Below are 26,594 nucleotides of genomic sequence, written 5' to 3'. Positions count from 1 at the left end.
AAATACCACAAATCAGGGTCTAGGGTTGGCGATTTCTCTCTTTGCCTCCCCTTGAAACTACTCTAATTTGCTAAGGATGCCACTGTCACCACACACCCAAAGCCACTTCCACAAAGCACACAACCACTACATTTTGTTAAGACGTTTATTCATCAAAATTATCAGGCACACATGCAACATAAACTTATGTTATTAACGTGAGCTTCCTATGATGGAAATAATCGTTTGCTTTATTAAAACAGGTCACGTGAAGATTTCCCCAAATTATTTGTACAATTGCAAACAACAGGAGTAGCTCAGTATTCAAGTAAGAATGGTGTGTGTTGCAACCCCTACAAAAGATGGTATAATCCATGGCCGCACGACCTGAGCCACGAGTGTAAACCACTGGCCCCAGTTGATATGGAGTGTACCATGTTGTATCGGGGTGTTCTGAACCAACTCGCAATGTAGCTACTGCCGTCACAAAAAAACCACACACACACACGTGTATTTTAAACCGAACCAAAGGAATCAGAAAAGTATAATAGATGAGCTAGTTAAAGGCTGTAATCCTACAAGGCAGAATGCTACCTGTCACCCAGACAATATAATCTATAGCTTAAACCTCAACTGTATCATTTCCCATACATTCCCGATAAAAAAAATTATTTACAATTAACTTAGGATATGCAACATTCAGTGAGGAGAGCTGGGAATTTGGCTTGAGGCACACACGATATCTCATCGAATAACAGTCCTTACATATGAGCGCTTTCACACCAAACCGACCAATCTGCTCACACAATTGGGACACCACAATAATCATCAGTCGGGGGGGAGGGGGGGGGCACGCAAATGCGTATGTTGAATTTCGTTCACGTCGCCCCTTGAATCCGAAACCAAACATCATCCCGAGAGAAACAAAAAAATGCCGTAACAAATTTCAAGGACAGCTCTGAGAGGGCTCATGGGAAACGCAGATGGCATCAGAGAGAAACCTCTCGTCTTTCATTTCCATAAACCGACCAGCGCTGCCCCCCCCTCCAGTTTGCTGCTGCTGCACACGTTGATGCACCGTAAATCTGGCAATATTTACTTGACAACTTTAACAACTTAAAAAACTGCGTTCACTTTTTAAAAAGTCCTCTTTCATTGACCTTCCCCACAAGTCAAAATAGCGGCGGTGGATTGACCTTGCGGCCGTAATGCTCCGCCGCCGAGAGAACATTGTGTACTCCCGTGGTGGTCCGTGCCTTATGCCGATGATCGCGACTGCCAAGCCAGCCGAGGAGCGTTCTGGCAAATATCGAGCGAGAAATTAAGCCCTCTCTGGAGGCCTCACTCCGCTGAGCTTTGGAGTGCGCACATATAAAGTAATTAAGCCAAAGCCTTTATGGAATGCGCCATTTCCTACACAGGGGTGAATTTTAAATTCCCGCGGTTACCCTCTTTACACGATACTGTATCCTGCCCAACCTGAAGAGCTCCATGGGATATAAAAATCACTTATCATTTTCACCCAAGTCTTGACTACTAAAGCCATCATTATTACCCAATGCAACATCGACAAAACTCCAACCCAGAAGGCACAACACAATCAACTCGCAGACTCGGAAGCGGACTGGAGCTTTCACGGGACATCTCGCGATTGTCAAACCACAAACGGATCCAGTGCCCCCCCTTTGTCCGTAACGAAGTCCCGTCCGTGCGGCAGCCACCGCGGCCTCAGTCCTGGATACCGCACAAGAGGTTTGCAGGAACTGCGCGGTCTGTGGAAGACAGGAAAAAATTTACCCGTAAAAACAAAGTTTTTCACTATAAATCCTTTATATGCGTGTTCAATGGGCCACAACCCAGCCCACATTGGTCTTTGAAACGGGCGGCTAGAGTTCTCTCGTCCTCTGGCTTGAGATGGCTGCCACCTATGGGTCAGATGATTGCCTGCCACCATTAAGCAATTTGTAATTAAATCAAATTTTTTGTAACCTAAAAAGTGCAACATTTTGGAAAAAAAATTTCACGAAAAGAAATTGTCACGCACAACGAGTCTGTGTGCAAAATGTCAGCTCGATTGGATGACGGGAAGTGGGTTAAAAAACGACCGAAAGATTTGCACGGTCGTAAGCGCGCAAGCAAGTGAACTTAATAAAGGATTTAAAAATAAACCTCAGTGTGGGGTTTTAAGTCGGGTGCTGTGCTGGTGGCCACACGTAATCTGGGAACTTGGAGGAAGAGTTGATGAGACACACAAAGACAAAGCTCCCTCGTATAGCTTTAACAGACTGTTGGGGCAAGTGCTGTTAGCGAGCACCTATGAAGGCCGGAACGGCACACGAGGGGGTGGGTGGCCAGCACCACGCCTGGCCGCCTTTGCCTCCTGAGCGACGATGCTTACACACCGCACCAGTTACTGATTTGAGGCCGAGTCGAGCTAGGGGAGACCCAGGACTGGTTTAGATAATCATCACTGGTGTTGGCCGCGAGAGGGAATCCAACAACGACTGCCAGGTTCGAAGTGCGGCACGCTAACCGCTCACACACACACATAAGGATGCGGCCAAAAGGAAACAGCGGTCGTAAAATACAAACGCAGGGCATTTGTAGGAGACAGTGCAGCAAGTAGGTTGCTGAAGGCTATCGGTAAAAGTGGAATTGAGTGCAGGCGTTTCTGCACGCACGTCGGTTTCCTCTGATTAACAGCCCTTTCAATCGATCCACTTCTGCGTGGGTCACAGGAATGATTTGACCACACTTCACCATGCTGGTCGGTGTGGGTTGGCGAGGGTGGAGAGGAAAGATGTGGGAGCGTAGTACGGTACAACAATGTATTTTTTCCTGCACTGCCCGCTGCTGCCCACAGCGTAGCCTTTCAATACCAGTTGTTGTCCTACCCCTGGTTGGCGATGTAGGGTGCAAACGAAGTTCAGCATACACACAACAGTGCTGGGTTTTTTTTGCTGTCCGCTGGGGAATGTGGGCCTTTGGGCCTGTGGCGCTTATCTTATCATAACGTCATTTATCGTGGGGCCTTAACCAAGGCACTTTACAGAGAATTAAGAAGGGTGCATATGAATGCAATGGCGGAGTTGAGGTGAATAACATAGAAGAGAGGAAGCAATCCGCGAATCTGTGATGCGTGAATTCAATGAAAGCAAAATTGATGACAGTAAATGATGATGAATGAATTTGAATGAATGAGGAATGAGTGATAGCCATATCATGAGAATATGAAGAGGGAGCAGTGGTGGTGGTGGTTATGAGCGGGAGATTAAAGGGGGGGGGGGTCCGTGGAGTGAGCTAGGAAACAATAAGCGAGTTGAGTGAGGAGCGGAAATTAGCGAGGGAAGGCGACTGCTGAATGTGGAGGGGGAGGTTTGTTCGAGTGAAGGGGGACGAGAAGAGAGAGCGACAGCGTTGATCGAGCACAAGGAGCAGGAGGAGGAACAGAGAGAGAGAGACAGCAAAGATTGCGAGCGTAGGGGGGTGGGGCGAGAAAGCGACGTGTACAAAGATACAAGAGTGGCAAAGACATCGTGGGGGGCAACTGTGGTTTGTAAACATCAATAGACGCGACAGCGGGTAGCTGGCCGTACCGATCTGCTTGGGCTTGGGCAGGTTCAAGTTGTTCATGAGTTCCACGAACTGGGGCAGCGGCTTGGTGAAGCGAGGGTTAAACTTTTTCTCCTCTGCCACGGTGCTCATTGTTTGACCTTTTGGGGAGGGCATTGGGAGGGTGGGGGGCAGCACAAGGGCAGGTCGATCAAGATGCCGTTCAAAGTTAATTTATTAGGTATAGCCCTGTGAGCCACTCGGCTCTTGAATTGGGTGCAACCGCAACAAACAAAAAACAAAAACATGAACAAGAATACATCTTATAGTGACTATGTGCAAATAGAAAATCCAAGAAAAGACAGCAACATATTGCAGAAAAATCACCGTACACCAACCCTGTGCAAATATCCCAGTGGGATGCAAGTCAAATAACAACAACCACAAGACAACTTAGATTAAGGCCATCAGTCTAACTCTGTAATACAACAAACAAACATGGCCAAACCATTTCGAAAATCACCAAAATAAAGCCATAAAAGCAATGAAACAGTGGTCATAGGAACTGAGACCGAATTTTCACAATAAACGACGTAAACAACATGTATTAACAAACTCTGCAGCCATAGCTGGCTGCATGAGTCCGTATGTATGGATTGTGTGCGTGCGTGGCGCGGTCGTTCATCGTTTTTATTTTCAGATTCATCGCTCCATCGGTGCATCGTCAAAAGTGACGAATGGATTGAAACACCGCTGAGCTGGCCGTTACCGATCTGCTTGTTTGCAAAAGAAGTTACCAAATTGTTATCAAGTGTTGAGACTCACGATGTTAAGGCTGGAAGAGGCAAATTATATTTTAAGCAACCTCTACGAAACAAAAAGTCGAACCTTTTTTTGCCATAATGTGTAAAAATTCCAGGATTAGTCACCTAAAATGTAAGATCCTCAAAGGATGTAAAAAATTATTGCACATTTGTGAAGTAGTGAAAGCATCTTATGAAGCCACGTGTAATTACAAAGTTGAAAACACATTTACAGAACTCGTTTCAGTTTCTAATATGTTGAATTGCTGTGGCACAGCTGTTAACGAATACAACTTCGACTTTGTTGTCAACTAATTTAGTTGTTTGTTTGTGCAGGCATGGGTTTCGTGTTGTGTGAAAGTCCTCTATCCATCCCATCAGGGGAGCCCGGAGGGAGGTTGAACCCCCCTCGCCTCTGCCGAAGGTTCAATTCCGCCCAAAATTCTTAGCCAATTCAGAATATGTTGGTACAACATTTACGGCAATTAAGAGATTGGCGTCACAGCCTTTCCTCCTTTAGACGGGGTGAGGGGGCGGTGCGAGAACTCGAGCAGAATGCACAATAGACGTCACAAGACTGTGTCACTACTCATTCTAACCCACGTTTAATGTTTGTTCAGAGTTTGTTCAACATTTTTTTGAGTTTGTTTAATAGTGACATCATCACCCCTCCGCCCCCCCCCAATTTTTTTTATTGCAACTCAACGTGAGCCGGCTACAAAACGCCAAACAGGGGGTTGGGGGGGGGGGACAGAAACTCTGCGAACAGCAACCCCGATTTCGGCACGACAGGGCCCAATGAAGTGGGGAAATTGGGCTCACTGCCCCACCCAGGTGGGGGCCACGTGGGGGGTTAGATGAAGATTTCCCCCAACCCCCACATCCCCCCCCACCTCCTTTAGAACTGTGTGGTGTTGTGTACCCGTGTAGTCGTGGGCTGGGTAGAGGGCGCAGTCTCCCGGCAGAGAGAGGATCTTCTCGTGCACGGACTGGTACAGCTTTGTGGCGTCGCCTGCAACGGCACGGGATGATTCGTACACAATGAACGTTGCGCGCATACTACCCGAGTTCATGCCAGGGACGTGCCCTCGGTGGTGTGATGAACGCGTCATGGGATTGATGAAGACGTTTTTGAATGAGATCAAATTCACTACACTTACAAATTACGGACTGGTTTTGTATTTGACGAATTTGAATTTCGGATGTTCAGATCATTTATATCGTGTAATAAATTAATGTGTCTTTGTGTTAGTAAACATCACTACACACCGATGTAAGATTTGATGCGTGAAACTCGAGCTTCAGAATAGATCATTGATGGATCGTTACGCCACTACATACGTTATGGATGTGATGCCGATTATCGTACGAATATGAAAAATCTCAAAATTGGGCTGAGATATGAAATTTTATACAAGCCGAAAAAAATCCATTTAAGATTAATCCGAAGAATGACATCAGAGGAAATTACGTACAAAGGTTGCGTGTCATGTGGCGTCGGACACGCTTAACGATTTGATAATCAAAAACAAGATATGAAATTTCCCCTTTAAAATCCCAAAACGTAAACATTTTAAAGTAAAACCTCACCCTTTCTACCTCTAATCATCTATCTATAGATAGGCGGATGAGAAAGCCACTGCTCAAGGGGCAAGTGTGGCACACGGCAGCTCACCCTGTTGGAAGTCCGTGCGCCCGCAGCCCCGGATGAGCAGGGCATCCCCCGTGAATGCCATGCTGTGGTCCGACAGCACGTAGGTGAGGCAGCCGTCCGTGTGTCCTGGGGTCGAACGCACCTCCAGTGTCTGGCAGGCAGACAGCGGTCATTTCATTTTAAGTCGTAGCCTTGCGTCTTCATTCAACGAAAGCCCGTGGGATTTTAGTTGAGTCTTCAACCACACTGGTGCTCAGAACTGGTACAGATGTTCACTCGTTACTCGTGTCAGCAGTGGCCAGGAATCAAACGCTGGTCGCGTGGTTCATAGCAGTGCTGATCTAGCCAGATTTTGTATTTATTTTAGTCTCAGTCTAATCAACTACAGCCAATAGGATATTAGTCAAGTCTTAAGTCTGTTGATTTCATGTGGTCATTCTCGTTAGTCTCGTCAACTAAAGCAGTCAAACGTTCGGATCGCTCTTAGCCATCACATTACGTTTGGTTCTGTACTTAATTTGGCAGAATTCCGACTGACAATTATCGGTCCCACTGTCATGTGATGAACATGAAATCTCAGTGGCAGAATGGGTGGGAGAGTGCTGTCCTCGACTGCGTGGCACAGAGGTCACTGGAAGGGATCTCAGAGGTAGGTCTGTGATATCCTCTTCCGTGGGACACTATCCAACATGCAAGGGCTGCACTGCGAGGCGACAGATCCAAACGGAAACTTTGTCTCATGACGTGACGTCAATAACGCAGAATCAAATTTGTTTTTTTTTTAATACATAGGATGTGGGTGCTGCATACACATTTGTGGGTAATGCAGATACACAAACGGGCATTTCCATCGGAAATTCGCATTCAATATGCAGTGTATCTATGCATCAGCATCATGCCTTTGTGATACCCTGTGGCAAAAATTTTGAAAGTAACAGAGAAAACACTCAGCTTTTTTGACACTGAAAACAATGACACAAGGCACCGATGGACAACGTAGCCTGGGAGGCATTTATGAACGCATTCTGTTGTAAAATCAAAATGTCTTTTTGTAGAAATTGACGGGAAGAAAAATAAAACCTAAACATCGCTGAGCAAATTAAAATTTACGCTTAAATCAAGCGCCGCCACAAGCAGCAACACGTGGACGTGCACACACAGCGTACTTACAAACTTCCCAAACTTGATGGTGTCGCCCTCCTTGATGTGAATGTCGGCCAGCGCTCCGCTGTCGCCCGAGATGATGCTCTTGCAGCCGGACAGCTTCTTCTTGAGCATCCCCGTGCCAGTCACATGGTCCGCGTGGCAGTGAGTGTTTGCTGAATGGAGCCGAACACACAAAAGACAAAGATCTCCCCCACCCCATATAGCCTTAACAAACTGCAGGGACACAAGTGCTTTTAAGAGAGCACCTATGAAGGCTGGAAGGACACACGAGGGGCTGGGTGACCAGCACCACACCAGACCGCTTTGTCTCCCTATAAGCGATGCTTACACAACACAACAGGTAATCATTTAAGGCTGAGTCGACCTAGGAGAGGCCTAGGACCGGTTCATATAATCGTCACCGGTGTTGGCCGTGAGCGGGAATCAAACTCATGCCGCTGGATTCATAGCGCGGTGCGCTAACCACTGCACCACTACCGAGCACACACATGCATGCACGCACACACGGTCAACCAGGAAGTTTCATTTTTTTTATTCTCTATTTCCTGTTTTCCTCGCTGTTTCTCTCCGAACTATGTTCTAACGGCGCTATAAGTGGCACGTGACGAGAGGAAGACAGTTTTACCGACACGCACAATTCACGTACCGCGAGCGTAGGAATCTGTTTTGAACCGACGAATCAATGCATCGCTATCAACCTAATACAGGTTTTCCCCTCGCTTGATGCGTGTTCGGGTCTGTGCAATTCCACGTATATGCGGCTGACCCTATTTCTACCCAAAAATTCGTTGTTCGTGGTTTGAATTCACTACGATGCAGCCATGCGGTCGCACGTGGGATGGCCTCGTGTTTACTGTATGCGAGACTTGGCAGTCAGCTGCCTTCGTGTGGTTTCGCTTTCTGGGCCCCTTTTCTTCCAACGCATCTACTACCGCACAAAGCGAAGGAAACATGGACAGCCAACTCTCAATTTTCCAGGGTACCAGAGGGAATGGCCCAAAGCATGCGATTTAGGAAATAAAACATGATCGTTTACTTACGTAGTATTGGCGAGGATGAAAATTTTGTGCCGCGTTTGTTTCTTAAAGTAATCGGCCACCGAGTCACGGGTGAGAAGCAGCTAGTAAATGTAACCCGGACAAAATCTCACGCGGAACAGGGGGAGATCATACAAACTCCGCAGAGAAAGGGCACCCGAGTCGGGAATCGAATCCAGGGGCTTGCTCCAGTGTTCGTTTGTCTACAGTGCAACTGCACCTTGAGACGCCGTGTGGGACACAGCGTGCGCGTGTTGCCGTACCGGCATACACCAGCTTCACTCCGATCTCATTGACGATGCGCAGGTCCCTGTCGACGGTCTCCAGCACGGGGTCGATCAGCACGGCCTCGCGGCTGTCCGCATCCGCCAGCAGGTAGGTGTACGTGGAGCTCACGTGCTCAAACAGCTGTGGGCGGACGAGCACGCGCACAAACACACGCACGTACACACACACACGTAAATAAACAACACGCATTTATATAATGCATAAGGTTTTTTGGGGTGTTAAGATCGCGTGAATATAAATGCGTCGTTAACCAGAGGTCGCAAACGGGTTTTGATTCCTTACCCGTACCCAGCCGGGTACAGGTACCCGTTCCCTACCCGTACCCTACCCGAAATGAGTGACAAACGGTTACTCACCAGTGACTCACGGCCTACCCGTACCCGGCCGCACCAGGGTCGCAAGGGTCGCAACGGCTACCCGTACCCGGCCGGGTACGGGTAGGGTATCGGGTAGGGTACGGGTATCGGGTACCCGGTTGCGACCTCTGTCGTTAACCCAACATCACCTGCCAAAGGCAGTAGCACAGTGGTTAGCGCACTGCTCTATACGAAAATCCGGTGAGCGGCGTGTGATCATGTAGAGTGCTGTGCTGTTATATTGTTAACCGTATATGTATTTGAACCGGTCCTGGCCCCCCACCCGCCTTAACTAACCTGCATTGACCACAGTGCTGAAGTATGGTCGATCAATCCCCACAACTAACACATTGTGAGGAGGTCTTCATCCAGTCGTGGATTCACTTTATAATTATTGTTATATCATTCTGAAGTTATCAAGACCATGACGGAGGTTATACACGAAACAATGGATTTGTGTAGTATTTTAACAACAAAATGCACGGTCATGTGGCCTAAGCCATCACTCCAATCAAATACCAAAGAGCGTTTGCAAATCTTAACAAACAAAAAAAGCCACTTTGAGAATTCTTACAAACAATGACAGCCAGCAGATACTGCACTCTGCGATAGCGTGCAAAATGCATTATCAGTAAGGCCGCCTGTGATAGCGGCTGACCCTTGAGAACCATCCGAGACCGACTGTGGACTGGATTTCAACACCCTGACACGGCATGAGTGAGCGCAAATGCGCTCAACGTGTTTGAAAGTGAACCCCTGAATCACTGCGTTAAGTTCCGTCAGTTGCAACCACGTGATGGCAACATTGTTCATTCACACGCGAGCAAAGCAGCCACCACAAGCAGCCTCGGAAAAGTCTCGCCCGCATGGATAGCATCTGCACACTCACGGTCCATTCAGATAACAGGCTTTATCTGCGTCCTCCGCACGGAAACATAAACCAAGAAAAACACACAAATTCTGAACAGACTTCTCTAAACGAGCTAGTTCAGTGGAGTCTGTCTCTATAACACCCCGTGTCAACCCATATGGTTTACCTGTAATCTTGTACAGGGAAATTACGTTCAGGTCCATACGGCGTACAGCCGTTTCAATACGGGCAAAACATTTTTTTCTCTATTTGTGATTCTCCCTTGTGATGGGACTTTGTAGGATGAACTTTGAGATTTATAATAATAAGGTCTGAATTGGTCTATAAAAAGGTAGGCAATGATAAGGTGTTGACAGATAAGCTATGCTATAAGGGGTGCACAGATGCTGTGTTATGGCAGGCCAAGGACAAATTGAAATCAATTCATTACTCCATTTGGTGGGAGCGCCAATCTTGTAGGCGCAAGGCTAATCGTGACGGTGAAAAGTGTTATGCACGAAAGTAGAGCCTGCGACACCACTGACAGGTGTACCTTAGGAAAGGAATGATTGCCTTCCTTCTTGCCCCATCTTCGATCAGATGTGAAATGTGTGTATTGACACCATTGGAACCTCATTTGCCAGTAAAAAATATGATAATTGGTTTTTTACCCTTCTATTTGGCAACAAAACTGACACACAAAATAAGTATAACCCGTAAAAACAAAGTTTTTCACTATAAATCCTTTATATGCGTGGCGGCTAGAGTCCTCTCGTCCTCTGGCTTGAGATGGCTGCCACCTATGGGTCAGATGATTGCATTGCACCATTAAGCAATTGGTAATTAAATATATTTTTGTCCTAGAGTGTAACATTTTTGAAAAAAATTTTCACGAACATTAATTGTCACGCACAACGAGTCTGTGTGGAAAATGTCAGCTCGATTGGATCACGGGAAGTGGGTTAAAAAACGACTGAAAGATTTGCACGGTCCTAAGCAAGCAAGCGAACTTAATATAAAGGATTTAAAAAATGTGTCAGTTTTGTTGCCAGATAGAAGGGTAAAAAAACAATTATCATGTGTGTATTGGTTCAAAACAAATAGACGTCAGAATAAGATGAGGAAAATAAAGTGATGGTGGATTATATTGACCCTGGCGAGCAATACGTCACTGTAAACATTTCTACAAACCACAAAGCCTGGAAAGCCAGCAATGAAGTGTGAAAACGCGCTGCAGTAAAACTGGGATTCATTATCGCGTCTAAATGTAACCGTATTTCAAGACGCGGTAGAAAAAAGCGTTTTGTTTGTTGTATAAAGGGATCAATACAGTCATAGACAGGAGATGGGCCTTAGCCTCGACTTGAAGTGGGGCAGACTATCAACAGTACCGACAGCTAAGGGGAAGGGAATTGCAGACTATGGAGACAGCAGAAGAGAAAGAGCGACCTCCCACTGGCTGGCGGCTTCGACAACAGGCCTAGGTTGCTGGAGTTGAGAGTGCTGAGAGGAGAGAGGTGGGCACATTGCTCATGTACCAAGTTGCCAAATAAATATTGCTGGAGTTAAACTTTGACTGTGTTATACTTCAGACAAGATTCTTAGACCTCTTGGCCTTGTTCGATGTAAAATGTAAGCAACAACAAAAAGCAGTGAACAATTTGGTCATGAGTTAGGGTTAGGATGGGGAAATCATGCATGATGGGTTTTTTTTTCTTGAAACACCACAGCGAGTCTAAGCGGGGCATTCCAACGAGAAAAATAAAGTAATTGTGTGCATCTTCTTGGTTCTTTCGGTAAAGTCACGTAGAATGGAAATAATAAAATAATAAAAATAAAACATAATAAAATAATTCTCACGACGTTTCAGACTCTGTCTCCTCGACAGACCTGTTCTCCACCTGAGGACGGCTACTTGCGTTGTGACCGAAACGTCGTGAGAATAATTTTATTATGTTTTATTTTTATTATTTTATTATTTCCATTCTACGTGACTTTACCGAAAGAACCAAGAAGATGAATCCCTGCAGTCACGAAAGCTTTAAATCCAAATTTAATAGTGTGCATACAACAAAATGACGGTAAGATGTGTCCACAAGTCACTGAAAAATGTCAACGTCATGTTTGCTTACCAATTTGTGTATTTGGTGGGCATGGGTTTGGGTGCTACAACAATAATCATCGTGCAATTATTGAACAAATTTTCTAAACGTCCTATCATGAACCGACTCCATAAAGTCAGGCTTTGCCAAAACACTCATAAGACCCCGACTGAAAATATGACTGCTATCTCTGCATGTTTTAACACCCTTTTAGAATCACAAAACTGTGATAACAACACACTCAAGAATCAATGACCCCATCAGCTGATTTGTTTTGGAATTTACAGAATTCCTTTTGATCGGCACACACAATCATTCCATCTCAAATGCCCTGGAAATGACATGATGGGGGAAAAAAAGGACCACATGATAAGATTCACCCTGAAATGATATCCTAGTAAAATATTGACTCTAAAACAGGTCGGCAAACATCAATTTATCTGCAAAGACTAGATGCTAGCTAGCAGGAGATCCTAGTTGGTGGTCAAGTGTGGTTGGGCATCATGATGCCCAACAATAATCCATTACATATGTGTGTAACAACCCAAATCTAAAATCATCTCTCACAGTATTCTCCAGATTACAGAGTGCACATATTCTCCAGTATTTAATGCCAAAGTTGGGGCAGCGTCTTATTATTCTGTAGGTTTGTGTTTGTTTGACCAGATTTGTATAACTTTATTGATACCGGGCACAAGTTTGGGTTGAGTATGACTTTGCGGAGCATCTTATAATGCAGAAAATATGGTATTGAGTTAAAAGACACAAACGTCACTTCCTCTAAGAGATTGAAGTTTTTCAAGAGGGTTATTAAATCACATTTAAATGAGCCAAATCAAAGTGTCCCTGCAACAAATGAGCAATGTGGTGGGCCATCATCACCAGTGGCAGCCAACATAAGCGGTGTAAATTCCACATCCTCTTTGGGTAAATGCCACTAACATGGTAACTAAATAAAAACACACACACACGGTCAGGGGCGATGTGTCCGTGCGAACAATCATCGGCAAAAAAACTCACTGGCGCTGACAACACCAGCAGCTGGACTTTGTATCAACGTTTTTCAATTTTCCACACGACGATGAACCAGAGGTAAAAGGCCACAATAACCCCATGTCGTCCCTGTAAAGCATTCAAACTGGGCATGTTTTTTTTAATTAAAGCTCAATGTTCAATGCTACGAATACCTATCTATGTCCAGTTTAGTTTTGGTGTATTGTTCAATACACCAAAACTATTGTTCAATACACCAAAACTATTGTTAAAAACAATTGAAGATGTAAAACTTCATATTCTTTGGGTCTTTCGGTAAAGCCACGTAGATAGAAAATAATAAAACTATCATGACGTTTCAATCGCTTGTGTTGCGATCGAAACGTCGTGATATTTTTGATTATTTTTCTATCTACGTGGCTTTACCGAAAGACCCAAAGAATATCAACTGCTGCAGTCACGAAAGCTTTAAGTCAAGATGTAAAACTGCATTTATTTTGTTTTCAGGCCACTGCAAAGAACACGTGTAAAAAGGCTTCGTACAAATTTAAATCAAGCACAGCAGTTATTGCGTAAATGGCATTCCGTCTCTTGACAATTTAATGTAAAAATACTGAAGTCTGAAAATACCAGCTCTCCGTTAACATGGCATAGCATTAAATTACAGTTCATAAGAGTTTGCTTACGTATACAGCATCTGAATGAAAAAAGCTGTGTTTGCTACTCGATGCTTACTCCTGTAGTGGTATACTGCTTAAACGTTAATCTTAAACTATTGATTTGTCAACTATTAAAGTCTTCTTGGTTCTTTCGGTAAAGTCACGTAGAAGGGAAATAATAAAATAATAAACATAAAACATAATAAAATACAATTCTCACGACGTTTCGGCCACAACGCAAGCAGCCGTCCTCGTTGTGGCCGAAACGTCGTGAGAATTGTATTTTATGATGTTTTATTTTTATTATTTTATTATTTCCCTTCTACGTGACTTTACCGAAAGAACCAAGAAGATGAATCCCTGCAGTCACGAAAGCTTTAAATCGAAAATATTAAAGTGTCCCAGGGTTCTTGGAACCACGCAGTGTGATGTACAATCTCTAAGTCAGTCAATTTTGCTCCATTTCTCTTCTATAAAGAAGGGCCAATGCCCAAAACGTCAGCCACCTGTTTGTTTTTTTGCCCTGTAATGAGTGTTAATAATGAATGTGGCGACAGTGTAGACAAATGACAACCTACACACGTTCTAACTGAATACTGCACTATATGAAACAGAAAAGTTTGTACTTTTAGCGGTGAGGCATTCAATGTGTACAAAGCTGGGTACTGCCATTTCGAATCCCGCATTGCATTTACTGTATTTGCACAGACATTTTTTTCCATGAACGTATCACAGACTCGTGGCCTATTTATTCTGGTGAATAATTGAGGGCATCAATAGGCTAGGAGGACCATAAATTGTCACACAGAATGCCAAACATGTCATCCAGTGGCCTTGGCTGAAACAGGTTTTGAGGAGTGTTCAACACGTATTGTTGATTGTGAATGGCATTTCCACATTCCTATAACTGTAGGTAGACCCTCGTTAAGATTACCTGTTCACCATGACCTCTGTGTGTAAAAAGGTGCAAAGTGCAGCCCCGCAATGACCTGCTCAAGCCACTGCCGGCAGAAGGACCTCCCCTAGAGGGGAGTTCGAGAGAAGAAGCCATCTCGGAGGCTATTTTGGCCTACTCTTTCACACCGGTCAGCCGTCTTGGAAGACGTGACATACATGCATATTACTATACAAGGCACTTCCAAACAAATGATTACAACAGTTAAAACACAGTTGGTCCTTCCCAGCTGGTGGTGCAGTCTCAGCAAAGAACTTGTTATCACTTTGACAAATCCACAGGTGATGATGATGATGAAGATTGAGTCAACCTATACCAGCATCGCATTGCTAGATCTGGCAACAGGGGGGGGGGGAGGCTGCTACTCTGCCAAGTGAACCACACGAAAGATAAACGACGAATCATGGTGTAAGTCGTGCTTCAAAACCAATTGGTGACAGTGCTCATGTCTGCTGTGGGACGCAGAGCTCATGGTGGACAATTTCCCATGTACAGTACTGCATGTACATGTAACACGAAAGCAACTATACACAGTAACAACAGCAACAACAAAACCCCGTTGCCACGGTATTTGTTCACTACCTGTCAAAAGGCAAGTCCTTGTGGAAGGTTTTTGGCTTTAATTCCCACTGCGCTCGTGTGCCAGGCTAGGTGCACGCCGAGTCCCACGTGTGCCACACACACACACAACACACACATTCTCCAGGATTTCACAGCGCTCGTGCCAGGCTAGGTGCACTTCGAATCCGTACACGAATGACACGCACACTCGCTCACATATCACCCAGCTCACCTCACATACACACACCGTGACACACACACACCATGATACACACATACAGAGACACACACACACCGTGACATACACACACCGTTACGCACACACACACACCATGACACACACACACCATGATACACACATACAGAGACACACCGTGATACACACACCATGATACACACATACAAAGACATACACACACCGTGACACACACACACCGTGACACAAACACACCGTGACACACACCATGACACACACACACCGTGACACACACCATGACACACACACACACCATGATACACACATACAGAGACACACCGTGATACACATACAGAGACACACACCGTGACACACTATGACACACACTATGACACACACACACCGTGATACACACACACACCATGACACACACACACACACCATGACACACACACCATGACACACACACCATGACACACACACACACCATGACACACACACGACACACCATGACACACACACACACCATGACACACACACTCTATGACACACACACACCGTGACACACACACACACTATGACACACACACGACACACCATGACACACACACACACCATGACACACACACACCATGACACACACACCATGACACACACACACCATGACACACACACGACACACCATGACACACACACACACCATGACACACACACACACCATGACACACACACTCTATGACACACACACCGTGACACACACACACACCGTGACACACACACACCGTGACACACACACACGACACACCGTGACACACACACACGACACACCATGACACACACACACGACACACACACACGACACACACACACACCTTGACAAACACACACATCGCGACACACACTCACCAACAATTCAACTAAAAGCCGTCGTCACAACTCGCCTGGCGGAAGATGAGTCCCTCCGGGGGCGGCATGGCGCCCACGTGGGCAGCGGCGTGGGAGCTGAACCGGAGCGAGCCCCAGCTGGGCAGCAGCAGCAGCCGAGGCGGGCAGGTAGGGGCAGCAGGGGCAGCAGGGGCAGCTGGGGCAGGGCAGTAGCCCGAGGCTTTGGTGGTGGTGCCGCACAGCAGCAGCCCGTGGAGACGCCTGGACGCAGGCACCACTCTGGCCGTAGCCCTCAGCAGCCTTGTCGTCTGCATTTAAGCGGCGTTATCTGCAACACGGGGCGGTCTGAGTAAACAAATTTGTTGTTTTTCTGGTTTTCGCCACCGCCGCCGTCGCCGCCGCCAGGAGGAGGCGGAGGGATGTTCGGTGAGGTGGTGGGGTGAGGGCGCGTGGAGTTGGCGGAGTCCGCGGGTGGCTGGGCGTGGATCTTTATGGCTTGATGACCCACACCCAAGAGACCCACCCCACTACCCCACACCCAGACACCCCCACCCCACACCCACCCAGAGACACCCACCCCCACCCCACACCCACCCAGAGACACCCACCCCACTACCCCACACCCAGACACCCCCCCCCTACACCCACCCAGAGACACCCCCCACTCCCCACTCCCCGAGCCCCTCCCCCTCCTCTGCCCCCCAACCATCCCACAGTGACCCCCCCCCGGCCCTCCACAACCCCCAGCTACCCAGGCCTCTCCACTCCCTCCACTGCCCAACCTTCGCCCATTCACTTGTACAGCTGACACCCCACACCCACCCCCCCACACAACCCAGACCCCCCCACACCCCCCACACACCTTCACCTCTCTGACCGTGTCCTTGCTGCCCAGCCCTGCCCTTTGTACCCCTTCACTGCCCTGTACATCCCCTCTCCTCTCCCACCCCAAACTCGCCTCCCCCCACCCTACAGACCCTCCCCCCATCCAGACAGACGAGGCAGCCCTTCCCAATAACACCCCCCACCCCCCCACTCACTCACTCCCAGCAGCTCAGTTCACCTTGCACGAAGCCTTCTACACAGCACGTCTGCGCACGTGGACACGGGCAATGGTGAGCCCCAAGTGCCCGGTCATCCCACTTTAAACCAAACCAGCCCCCCCCCCCTACAGTCCTCCAGCTGTCCAATCCGATTCCTTTCCTCCCTCTAACATCAACAACAAACGTGTTCCCTCTTACCACCCCCTAGTCCAGCCTCCCACGACTCCCCGCTTCTAGGGCCCCTGCCATTCCCTAACCACCCACCCTATATCCTTGCGTATCCCCTCCTCCTACCGCCCCCATCCCCAACACAACACTTGCAGTCCACGCACCGTACAGGTCCATTGCGTAGGGCTCCCACCCTGCCCCTTACCCCCCCTACTGACTTCCTGCTGCGACGGCGATCGTGCGAGCTCACAAACGATGCCGGAGTCACGATTCCAGCCCTGCGCGTCGATTTGGTTTCTTGGCGTAAGTTCCGATTCATCATCCGCCTGTGCTGTCCCCCTGTACGCAGCGTTAGTGCGTTGTTGCTGTACGTGGAGCGGTGGTGGAGCGGTTAGCGCCACGGCGACCCGAGTTCGATTCGCGTTTACGACGATCCACACCGGTGACGATTTATCTGAACCGTGTCCTTTGGTGACCTTGCCGAGATCGACTCGGCTTTGAATTGAGCACCGGGGAGACAAAGGTGGCCGAGCTTGGTGCTAGGGTCACCCCCAGCCAGCCCCTGCCTAACAGCACTTGCCCCAACAGTCTGTTAAGGCTGTACGGGCAGATCTTCGTTGTACGGGTCTATGGCAAGCTGTGCTTGTCTGCTGTATTATACTGCGTACCGTGCTGGTGGAGCATACTTACTTGCAGTCCGAGCCACAATTGAACGGAATTAAAATGTGAATTCATTGCGTCTTGACTGTGACTGTGGGGGGAGGGGCCCCTTAAGAAAATGGAACGCAAACTGAAAAGTGCGCACGGATGCATCAAATTGGAATGGCAACAGACCGGAGGAAAGTGGACTGACTGGGTTAGAATTTGAACATCAACACGTGGGTTAAAGCCATAAAACTTCAAACATTTGTTTTACCAGTGTAAGGGCCACTGAGCTGTATAGCTCCTTTTCAGAAGCGACCTGTCCCACAAATCATGAATAGCTCAAAGAGGTGGCTTATCACGTGGAAATGTATAGCAGCCAAATCCTCTAAACACGTGTTGATTCGAAATGTTGAAGGAACTGGATGACCGGGAGAGACATGCAAACTCCAAATATACAGCAGGCATCGACAGGATCGGGATCGAACCCACGTCCTCCTGTATACCAGTCGATGTAGTTAACATCTCCTAGCCACCGTGATTAAGAGACACTAGGTTGATTTGAGAAAGGGACACATCGATAGAATTCAGCCAGCGGTCGAGACTCTCTACACGCTTGGCTACGTACGGCACGAAAGAAGTTCCAACAATACATTACGGAGCGGTAGCCAAATGCGGCATAAACGCGCCCCTTTACACATCGACCATCCACGGTGGAGACGGAGCAATGCAATCACCTCTCGTGCTCAGAGCTCGATAGATTGTTGGCATCATGAGGCCTTAAATACAGCAGTGGATAGATCACGTCTCATCTTCTTGGTTTTTTCAGTAAAGTCACGTAGAATGTAAATAAAAAAATAATTAAAAAAAATATCACGTGACTTTACCGAAAGAACCAAGAAGATGAATCCCTGCAGTCACGAAAGTTTTAAATCGAAAGATCACGTCTCATTATGATGGAACGTGCGATTCCATACGTTAATCGATACAGAGGAATCACTGAATCGTAACACCCGCCCGCACACACCATGAGAGCCCAGCCCATAGTCACGTCCACAGAGGCATCCATATACGGGTAGAAGGGGGTGTGGTCACTTATAATTATGCGATGCCCATTGGCTGGCTGTCATAGCAATGATGCCCACCCACGTGACTGTGAATTAACCGTGGGAGGGAACGGCAGGGAGGTGGCCACGTGGTGACTTTGACCTGAAAGAACCATGGCATTGAGTCCAGGTCGTAACATTATATCAGTGTGTGTATATACGTGTGTACATATTTAACCGTTTTTTGTACGACACGATACTAAAATGATAATTAACAGTTTCTGAACTTTATATATTTTTGTGATGTGTTCTACTGGTACAATTGCACATTAGACCTACACTATTTGAATGTTCTTCAATTGCAGTCCACTCCATCATATAAGCCTGCCACGTATCATGCAATCATTGCATCCTAGAATCCCACCTAGATCTGGAAAACGCTGGCAAACAGAATGGAACAACGCACATACACACCTCACTTGAGATGTAAACATCGCAGCTCCTGGCTTTGACATCCCTCCTCAAAGACCCTGGTGTCACCACCAACCGCATCAGAACATCAACAAGCCGATTTACACATCTTCTTAATAAATGGAAAATGAAAGCCAAGCTACATGACTGAGATTGTGGCCCATGCAACCCAAACTTTGGACCATATCGTAAATCACTGTAGTCTGCACACCTTCAATGGAGGAAGAGAAAAACTACACAAACTTTCTCCTGAAGCTCTCTCGTGACTTGCTGGCCTCAACATTGGCATTTCGCTCCTGAACATATTGCCATCATGCACAATAATATGTCTGCGATGTCTAATCTATAACGCTTGAAGCAACGCACATGCTGGCAGTTATGCAAGGATTTGATAATTTGACGAACTAAAAAAAATCTGAATCCTTGCCGTAAATTACTCTGAAAAACATTTTGCAAAGCAATATTTTGATGGATAATAGCTACTTATTTACACCTTTAATTGCTGAGTTTCAATCATTAATCTATCATTGGCAACCAAGCAAAATATTGAAGAAAAAAATTATCAACGATAATCATATTTTGAAAATCGAACAATACAATTAGTGTGGAAGGTCATATTACCATAATGATCATGTGCGAGTCAAGAGTAAGGAGAACATGATGACTAGAAAGAAACAAGTCATTTTGGTATTTATGATGAGCCATGCACTTAATACAAATGTCATTGACCTAGGTAACAAAAATACAACTGCACTGCATTGTATACAGATGTTATGACATAATTGCGTACGTGAAATGCTGTACATTATCATGCAATGCAGTTGTATGCATGATATAATAAACCTAGGCCAATTACCAAATCATCCCGCATCTCCCGATCTCGTCAGATTGGAAGCTAACCAGCGCAACCATCATGCAGAACATATATGACAGTCGACAGGGATACGTGGTAGGCAGCAGAGGGAAATGCAGCAAAATCCAAGTCTAAACGCACCGCGTTCACCAGCCTGCACTGACCAACGTGGTTAAGTGTGGTCAAATAATCCCACGACCCGCACAGCGTGGGAAAACTAACATCCAGTCATTTCTGGTCATGATCCATTTGGCTTTTACCCCCAGTCAATGATAAAGGTCTCATTCGAAGTCAATCCCACCGAAGATTAATACGTGAAGAATGCCAATATTTGAACATGATAATATAGCAAAGAGGCTCATATTGTGGTATGCAGTTTGTGTGAACGTCTGAAGCACGCTGGTTTTTTAAACGATACCTGTATGTTTTTTTTCTTGGTTCTTTCGATAAAGTTACGTAGAAGGGAAATAATAAAATAATACAAATATAACATAATAAAATAAAATTCTCACGACGTTTCGGCCACAACGCAAGCAGCCGTCCTCAGGTGAAGCATAGGGCTGTCGGAAAGACAGCGTCCGAAGATGCCTGTATGCCCCAACGAGCATGTCAGTTTGAAAACTGGTGTGACCTGTTGATCCGTTGACTTTTCTTTGACCTCAAATAATTTGGCCTAAATCTACAATATGCAAAATCCAACAGGACATGTCCTCATAATAGGGTTAGTTTTATTTCATCATTAAACGTTAATAAAAAAATATAACGTTTTTTATTTTACCAGGTAAGGCCCACTGAGCTAGACAGCTCTTTTTCATAAACGACCTGGCCACAAATAATAGCTCAATAAAGTGGCTTATCATGTGGAAATGTAGAGCGATCAAATACTCTTTAACGCATGTTTCTAAATGTGAAGGGGAAAACTGGAGGACCCAGAGAGAAAGAAAAAAAAACACGGGACCACGGGGGAAAACGCGCAAACACCAAATATACAGGCGTCATGGTCGGGATCAAACCCACGATCTCCTGTATACCAGGCAAGGTAGTTAATATCTCGCCACTGCAGTGTCATAATACAATTGTTTTACTGTACAATCGAGCCACGCCGTAACAAGCCAGCCAGGAATGGTTCAGGAGGCCCCAGGTTGCTTTTCCACAAGCCGAAGCACGTTGCCGACGTCACACACAATTAAAGAGCTGAGCCAACACCATGGTAACGTGGTCACTCTGTGTCCTCAGTATGCTGCATTATTATCAAGCAACAGTGCAGCATTGGTCTCGCCACTGCCGATTTCGCTGACGTCAACACACAAATGATGTCAAGATTGCGCAACTCCTAATGGCCTCCAGTTGTATGGGATGACAGCGGGTTGTGTGTTTGCGGGGCTTCTCTAGGCAATGTTCACGGACATGTGCACCCATTCTGCCCCGTCCTAGCCACGAAGATGACTTGCTGAAATACGACCCATGTTCCTCATTCTTTCCACTCATCGGTCGACTTGGATGTTGTTTAAAGCAGATTGACAGTGACTTGCAGTGGCGTCGCGTTAACCTTGTCATGTGGATTCATCCGGTAAAATCCCTCATTTGGGAACGCTATCACATTCAATTTGAGAATGCAGTCACTGCCGATCACGTGGAATCTCTGCTCACTCTTGAAACTCAAAGATGTAGTCGTCATAAATAATTTGCTGCGAAGCGTGAGCCCCAGTCTATGTGGATCGCACTTACAGTGCCCAGTTACTGATTGTGTTTGCTTTGTTACGTTACATTTTCCCCTCTTCCTTTATTTTTGTTCGTTAAAGAGTGTGGTCACGTCTTTTGGATACCTTTTCGACTGGTTCCCTATTCCTGTAACACGTTAAACTCGCTGTTTGTATCGGAGCCATGTAACCATCATTCTAACTAAGATCTGTATTGTATATCATCTGTACAGTCACAGGATGCCCATGATATTATGAAGCCTTACATCTCAATGGGCTCTTCCTGCTGAAATAAATAAAATACTAAATCTAAACTTTCCACAATGACATGTCCTAATGTTCTCGCGTAGATGGTGATTTAAGTGTGGTCACGGCATCATTCACTTCGCAGTTGTGCTCATGAATCACAAATGTGCACTTGTGGTGGAGAAGAAAATACTGATCAACAGGAAAACCGCTGATCAATAGGGGGGCGGTGGCGAGATGTGAACTCACTCATCTAGTATACAGGAGGTCGTGGGTTCGACCCTGACGCCTGTATATTTAGAGTTTGCATGTTCTCCCCGTGGTCGCGTGAATTTTTTTCCGGGTCCTCCGTTTTTTATTACCTCTACATTTAGAGACACGCGTTTAGAGTATTTAGCTGCAATACATTTGCATACGATAAGCTACTTCGTTGTGCTATCATTTGTGGTCAGGTCGCTTCTAGAAAAAAAAGTCTATATAGCTCAGGGGGCCTTACCAGCTTAAATAAAAAAAGTTTCGTTTATTTAGTTTCACTATTTCAAGAAGTAATGTTTGAAGGTCAGCGGGCAGTTGCGTCAAACACCTGAAGTGAAAATAATAATAAAAAAGTAATAATACAGGTAATGCAAGCCCCCTTTAATTGACATTGACTTCGAGATGAGCAAAGGGAATTTGTTGCGTGCAATTGGCCCGAGGCACCGATGTCGTTAAAACATTTACGCCGGGCTTTCAGCAATACAAAAATAGCTTTTTCTTCTTGGTTCTTTCGGTAAAATCACGTAGAAGGGAAATAATAAAATAATAAAAATAAAACATTATAAAATAATTCAGACAGACGCTGTCTTTCCGACAGATCTGTTCTTCACCTAAGGACGGCTGCTTGCGGTGTGGCCGAAACGTCGTGAGAATTATTTAATTAGGTTTTATTTTTATTATTTTATTATGTTTTATTTTAATTATTTTATTATTTCCCTTCTACGTGACTTTACCGAAAGAACCAAGAAGATGAATCCCTGCAGTCACGAAAGCTTTAAATCGAAAAATAGCTTTGTTGACGACTTGCCGGGGTCGACACACAACGACCAACATGTTCACAAGAGCGCGACTTCAACGCCAAATAAACGCAACGCATCTTTATCTGAAAAGGAACTCCACAGTACGCCTGCCGCTGCTTATCTTTGGAAGAAAAAAAACCGCCTAATAATTATCCATTAACGCGTGGCATTAAATCCGCCAACGGCTTGGGCATAAACGCAGCCAGTAAAGTTGGCCTACGTGCGTGAGTGACCTGCCCCGAATGACAGACGGGGGTTAGCACTGCTGCAGGTGTCCCTGATTTCACTCAGGAGCCCAGTGCGCGTGTGTCTCCGCTCGTCAAGATGCAGGCACTTCAAGTCAGCATGACTGTGCGTTTTCACGCCGGAGGAGGAGTGGGAGGACTGCTTGCCGTGCCTCGCACGTAGCAGGGTCGGGGAGCGAGGGAGGGAGGTGGGAGGGAGGGAGGGAGGGCGGGGCAGCTGTCAGAATGTGGCTTGAGGGCGAACAACACGACATCCTGATGGAGGAGCACACACTCTATATTTAAACAAGCACAGTCCGGCTGGGACCTCTAGAGGGCACCACACAGATCTAGATGTGAGCGCAGAGGGCTCTACACAGGTCTAGATGTGAGTACAATACTGTGGTGCAGGGCTCGGCAACCACACTAACAAGGAGAAGCACTTGTTTTCGAATTCGGTGGAAAGAAACCCCTCTCAATATTTCAAGAGCCGCAATGCATTGCGTGGTGAATACGAGACGGTGGTGGGTTCCCTTAACAAATAACGTCACGGAAGTAGTCCTTAAGGCTTAAAGAGTTGCATGCGACTTCGAAGCTGCAGGATGCTGTAGTGTCTAGAGCAGTGGTTCTTAACCCAGAGGGTGAACGCCAGAGGTGTGGACTCGAGTCATGTGACTTGGACTCGAGTCAGACTCGAGTCATGAATTTGATGACTTGCGACTCGACTTGGACTTGCATAACAATGACTTTGTCCCACCTATGAGATGTGGACTCGAGTCATGTGACTTGGACTCGAGTCAGACTCGAGTCATGAATTTGATGACTTGCGACTCGACTTGGACTTGCATAACAATGACTTTGTCCCACCTCTGGTGAACGCTGCACCCCCTGGGGATGCGAGGTGCCCTTTCTGGGGGTGCGAGACGTGGGCAGAATCTTTGAGAAGGTAAATAATCGAAAACACAAATTAAGCACGGTCACGTGAGTACAACACGTCGAAGGGAAACAATAAAATAATACAAATATAAAACAATTAAATTCTCACGACGTTTCGACTGCAACACAAGCAATCATTCATCGGGTGTGAAAATCCACATCAAATTTTCTCGTCGTGAGAATTTCATTTTTTATATTTTTATTATTTTATTATTTCTCTTCTACGTGACTTTACCGAAAGAACCAAGAATATGAATCCCTGCAGTCACGAAAGCTTTAAATAAAAAAATACAACTACTTTGTTTCATCAAACACGATGTATTTATTGACTTAAAGCTTTCGTGGCTGCAGGAATTCATAGCCTTGGGTCTTTCGGTAAAGAACCTATCTACGTGACTTTACCGAAAGACCCAAGAATATATTTATTTATTAACATTATACATTCTTTAACGGTTGAGAACCAACGGTGGTTGCAAGGCTGCAGTAAAGGTTAAGAACCACTGCTCTAGACGGCTCCCCACGTGTTCGACTGTCACATTATTTTTTAAATCGAGGTATATTTACCCACCTAGTTACTATAAATCCGGTTTTCAGGACACAATAATAACAATGCTGCTGCTGTAACTTTGTGCGAAAAGTGAGTCTGCTTTCTCTGACTCCGCGACTCGTCTGTATTTTGACGGGTTTTTTTTAATCTTCATGTAGTTTCAGATAGATGCCCCCCCATTAAGTTATATAAAAACACACCGTTAATCATGCACACGATGCAAGTACATCGTATCAGAGTTGCCGTGATGTCCCTTTTTGACGGTACGATATCAATGTTGACGATATCACGATAATCGCGATATCCATTGCCCACAATGTTGCACTTAAACATTTCACAGACGTACTGGATACCGTATTTTATTTGTTTTGCTCTACTGTGCTGTACGCTGTATGGACCTTAAAACTAAATTTCACCTGTACAAGAATACGGGTAAGCCGTGTGGGCTGACATCTATGCTATATCTATGTATCTATATGGGTCTCTATGTATATCTATGGGTCTCTATGTATCTCTATGGGTCTCTGTATATAATCATACATGTCAACCCCCCCCCCTTATCAGCGCCCTAACTTATTACAGATCAATTCAGACTGTATTGGTCACCCCGTGCCCCTTATGAATGTCAACGTTCACCCTACAATGTCCCATCACAAGGGAGAAACACAATAAAATAAGCAAAACATTTTAGTTTGACTCAATTTCCCTGTACAATTAACACGTGAATCGTATGGGTTGACAGGCATGACAGTGTCTCAGTCAACATAAGCTCGCCGTAATCCTGCTTATTGGTACAATCCACCGCACTTACAGCGCACACTCGCACAATTAATTAACGAAGTTATTAAATTAAGTTGGACAATTATAACTACCTTGTCAATTCCAGTACTGCACTCCACGCAACATGTATAATGTAAGTAATGTGTTTGTATTATTTAATGTCTTTAAAAGGAAATGAAATATTTTAAGAGCATTAATGAGCAACGATATATTGTAAAACGGACGATACGATTATCGCGGATCTCGATATATTAGGGGACGTCCATAAATGACGTCACGCGATTTTGGACGATTTTTGACTCCCCCCCCCCCCCTCGTCACACGACGTCACAAAAAGTCAGACCCCCCCTCAAATATGACGTCACAAAGCTCTGCCCCCATCCCCAAAACCATATTTCCATTTTGAAAATAAAACATGCTTCAAATCGCTTTAAAGTATCGTCATTGTAGTGCGTACTCTGATGTTGTAGGAGAAAACATTTATTAAAAAGTCTATTTAATCAAGTAGAAAGTGTTGTCTATATTTATTTAAAGTTGCGCATTTTAATGTGACGTCACATTTCTCAACCCCCCCCCCCCCTCGTCACACATCGTCACAAATATCTGACCACCCCCCCCCCCCCCATAGGTGCGTGACGTCATTTATGGACGGCCCCTAACATCGTAGGATAGCCACGTCGCAGACTCATGACGGCACTTGGCGCTGGATATTGTGCAGTTCCTCGTGCGTCCACGAGGTAGAAACCACGTCCCTGCCTGCGGCTCATTACCTCCGAACAATACGCAAACAACGAATGGAGCACGGAGGTAAACCCATACCTATGAGACCTCCTTTACCAGTGGCAA

The 26,594-nt window shown here is 45.8% G+C and overlaps 1 protein-coding gene across 5 annotated transcripts; it reads right to left on the bottom strand.

The window, feature by feature from the left end:
* Positions 1-137: 137 nt before the first annotated feature.
* Positions 138-17,463, bottom strand: ETHE1 (ETHE1 persulfide dioxygenase). Of its 5 annotated transcripts, none has more exons than XM_078870082.1 (8): positions 17,413-17,463; positions 16,094-16,365; positions 8,456-8,600; positions 7,159-7,307; positions 6,010-6,139; positions 5,257-5,346; positions 3,576-3,692; positions 138-1,751 (listed from the first exon to the last, which is right to left on the bottom strand). In XM_078870082.1, the coding sequence occupies exons 2-8, from the start codon at positions 16,349-16,351 to the stop codon at positions 1,708-1,710; spliced, it is 933 nt and encodes a 310-aa protein (XP_078726208.1). In that variant the 5' UTR covers positions 16,352-16,365; positions 17,413-17,463; the 3' UTR covers positions 138-1,707. The 5 variants fall into 5 exon arrangements, with proteins under 5 accessions (XP_078726208.1, XP_078726212.1, XP_078726207.1 ...); XM_078870086.1 differs by lacking the exon at positions 17,413-17,463 and adding an exon at positions 17,345-17,371; XM_078870081.1 differs by lacking the exon at positions 17,413-17,463 and adding an exon at positions 17,101-17,259.
* Between the last annotated feature and the right edge of the window lie 9,131 nt (positions 17,464-26,594).

The sequence above is a fragment of the Lampetra fluviatilis genome, chromosome 29, assembly GCF_964198595.1.
Source record: "Lampetra fluviatilis chromosome 29, kcLamFluv1.1, whole genome shotgun sequence".
NCBI lineage: Eukaryota > Metazoa > Chordata > Hyperoartia > Petromyzontiformes > Petromyzontidae > Lampetra > Lampetra fluviatilis.
The sequence above is the reverse complement of the archived record's forward strand: the minus strand, read 5'-3'. Positions and strand labels throughout refer to the sequence as shown.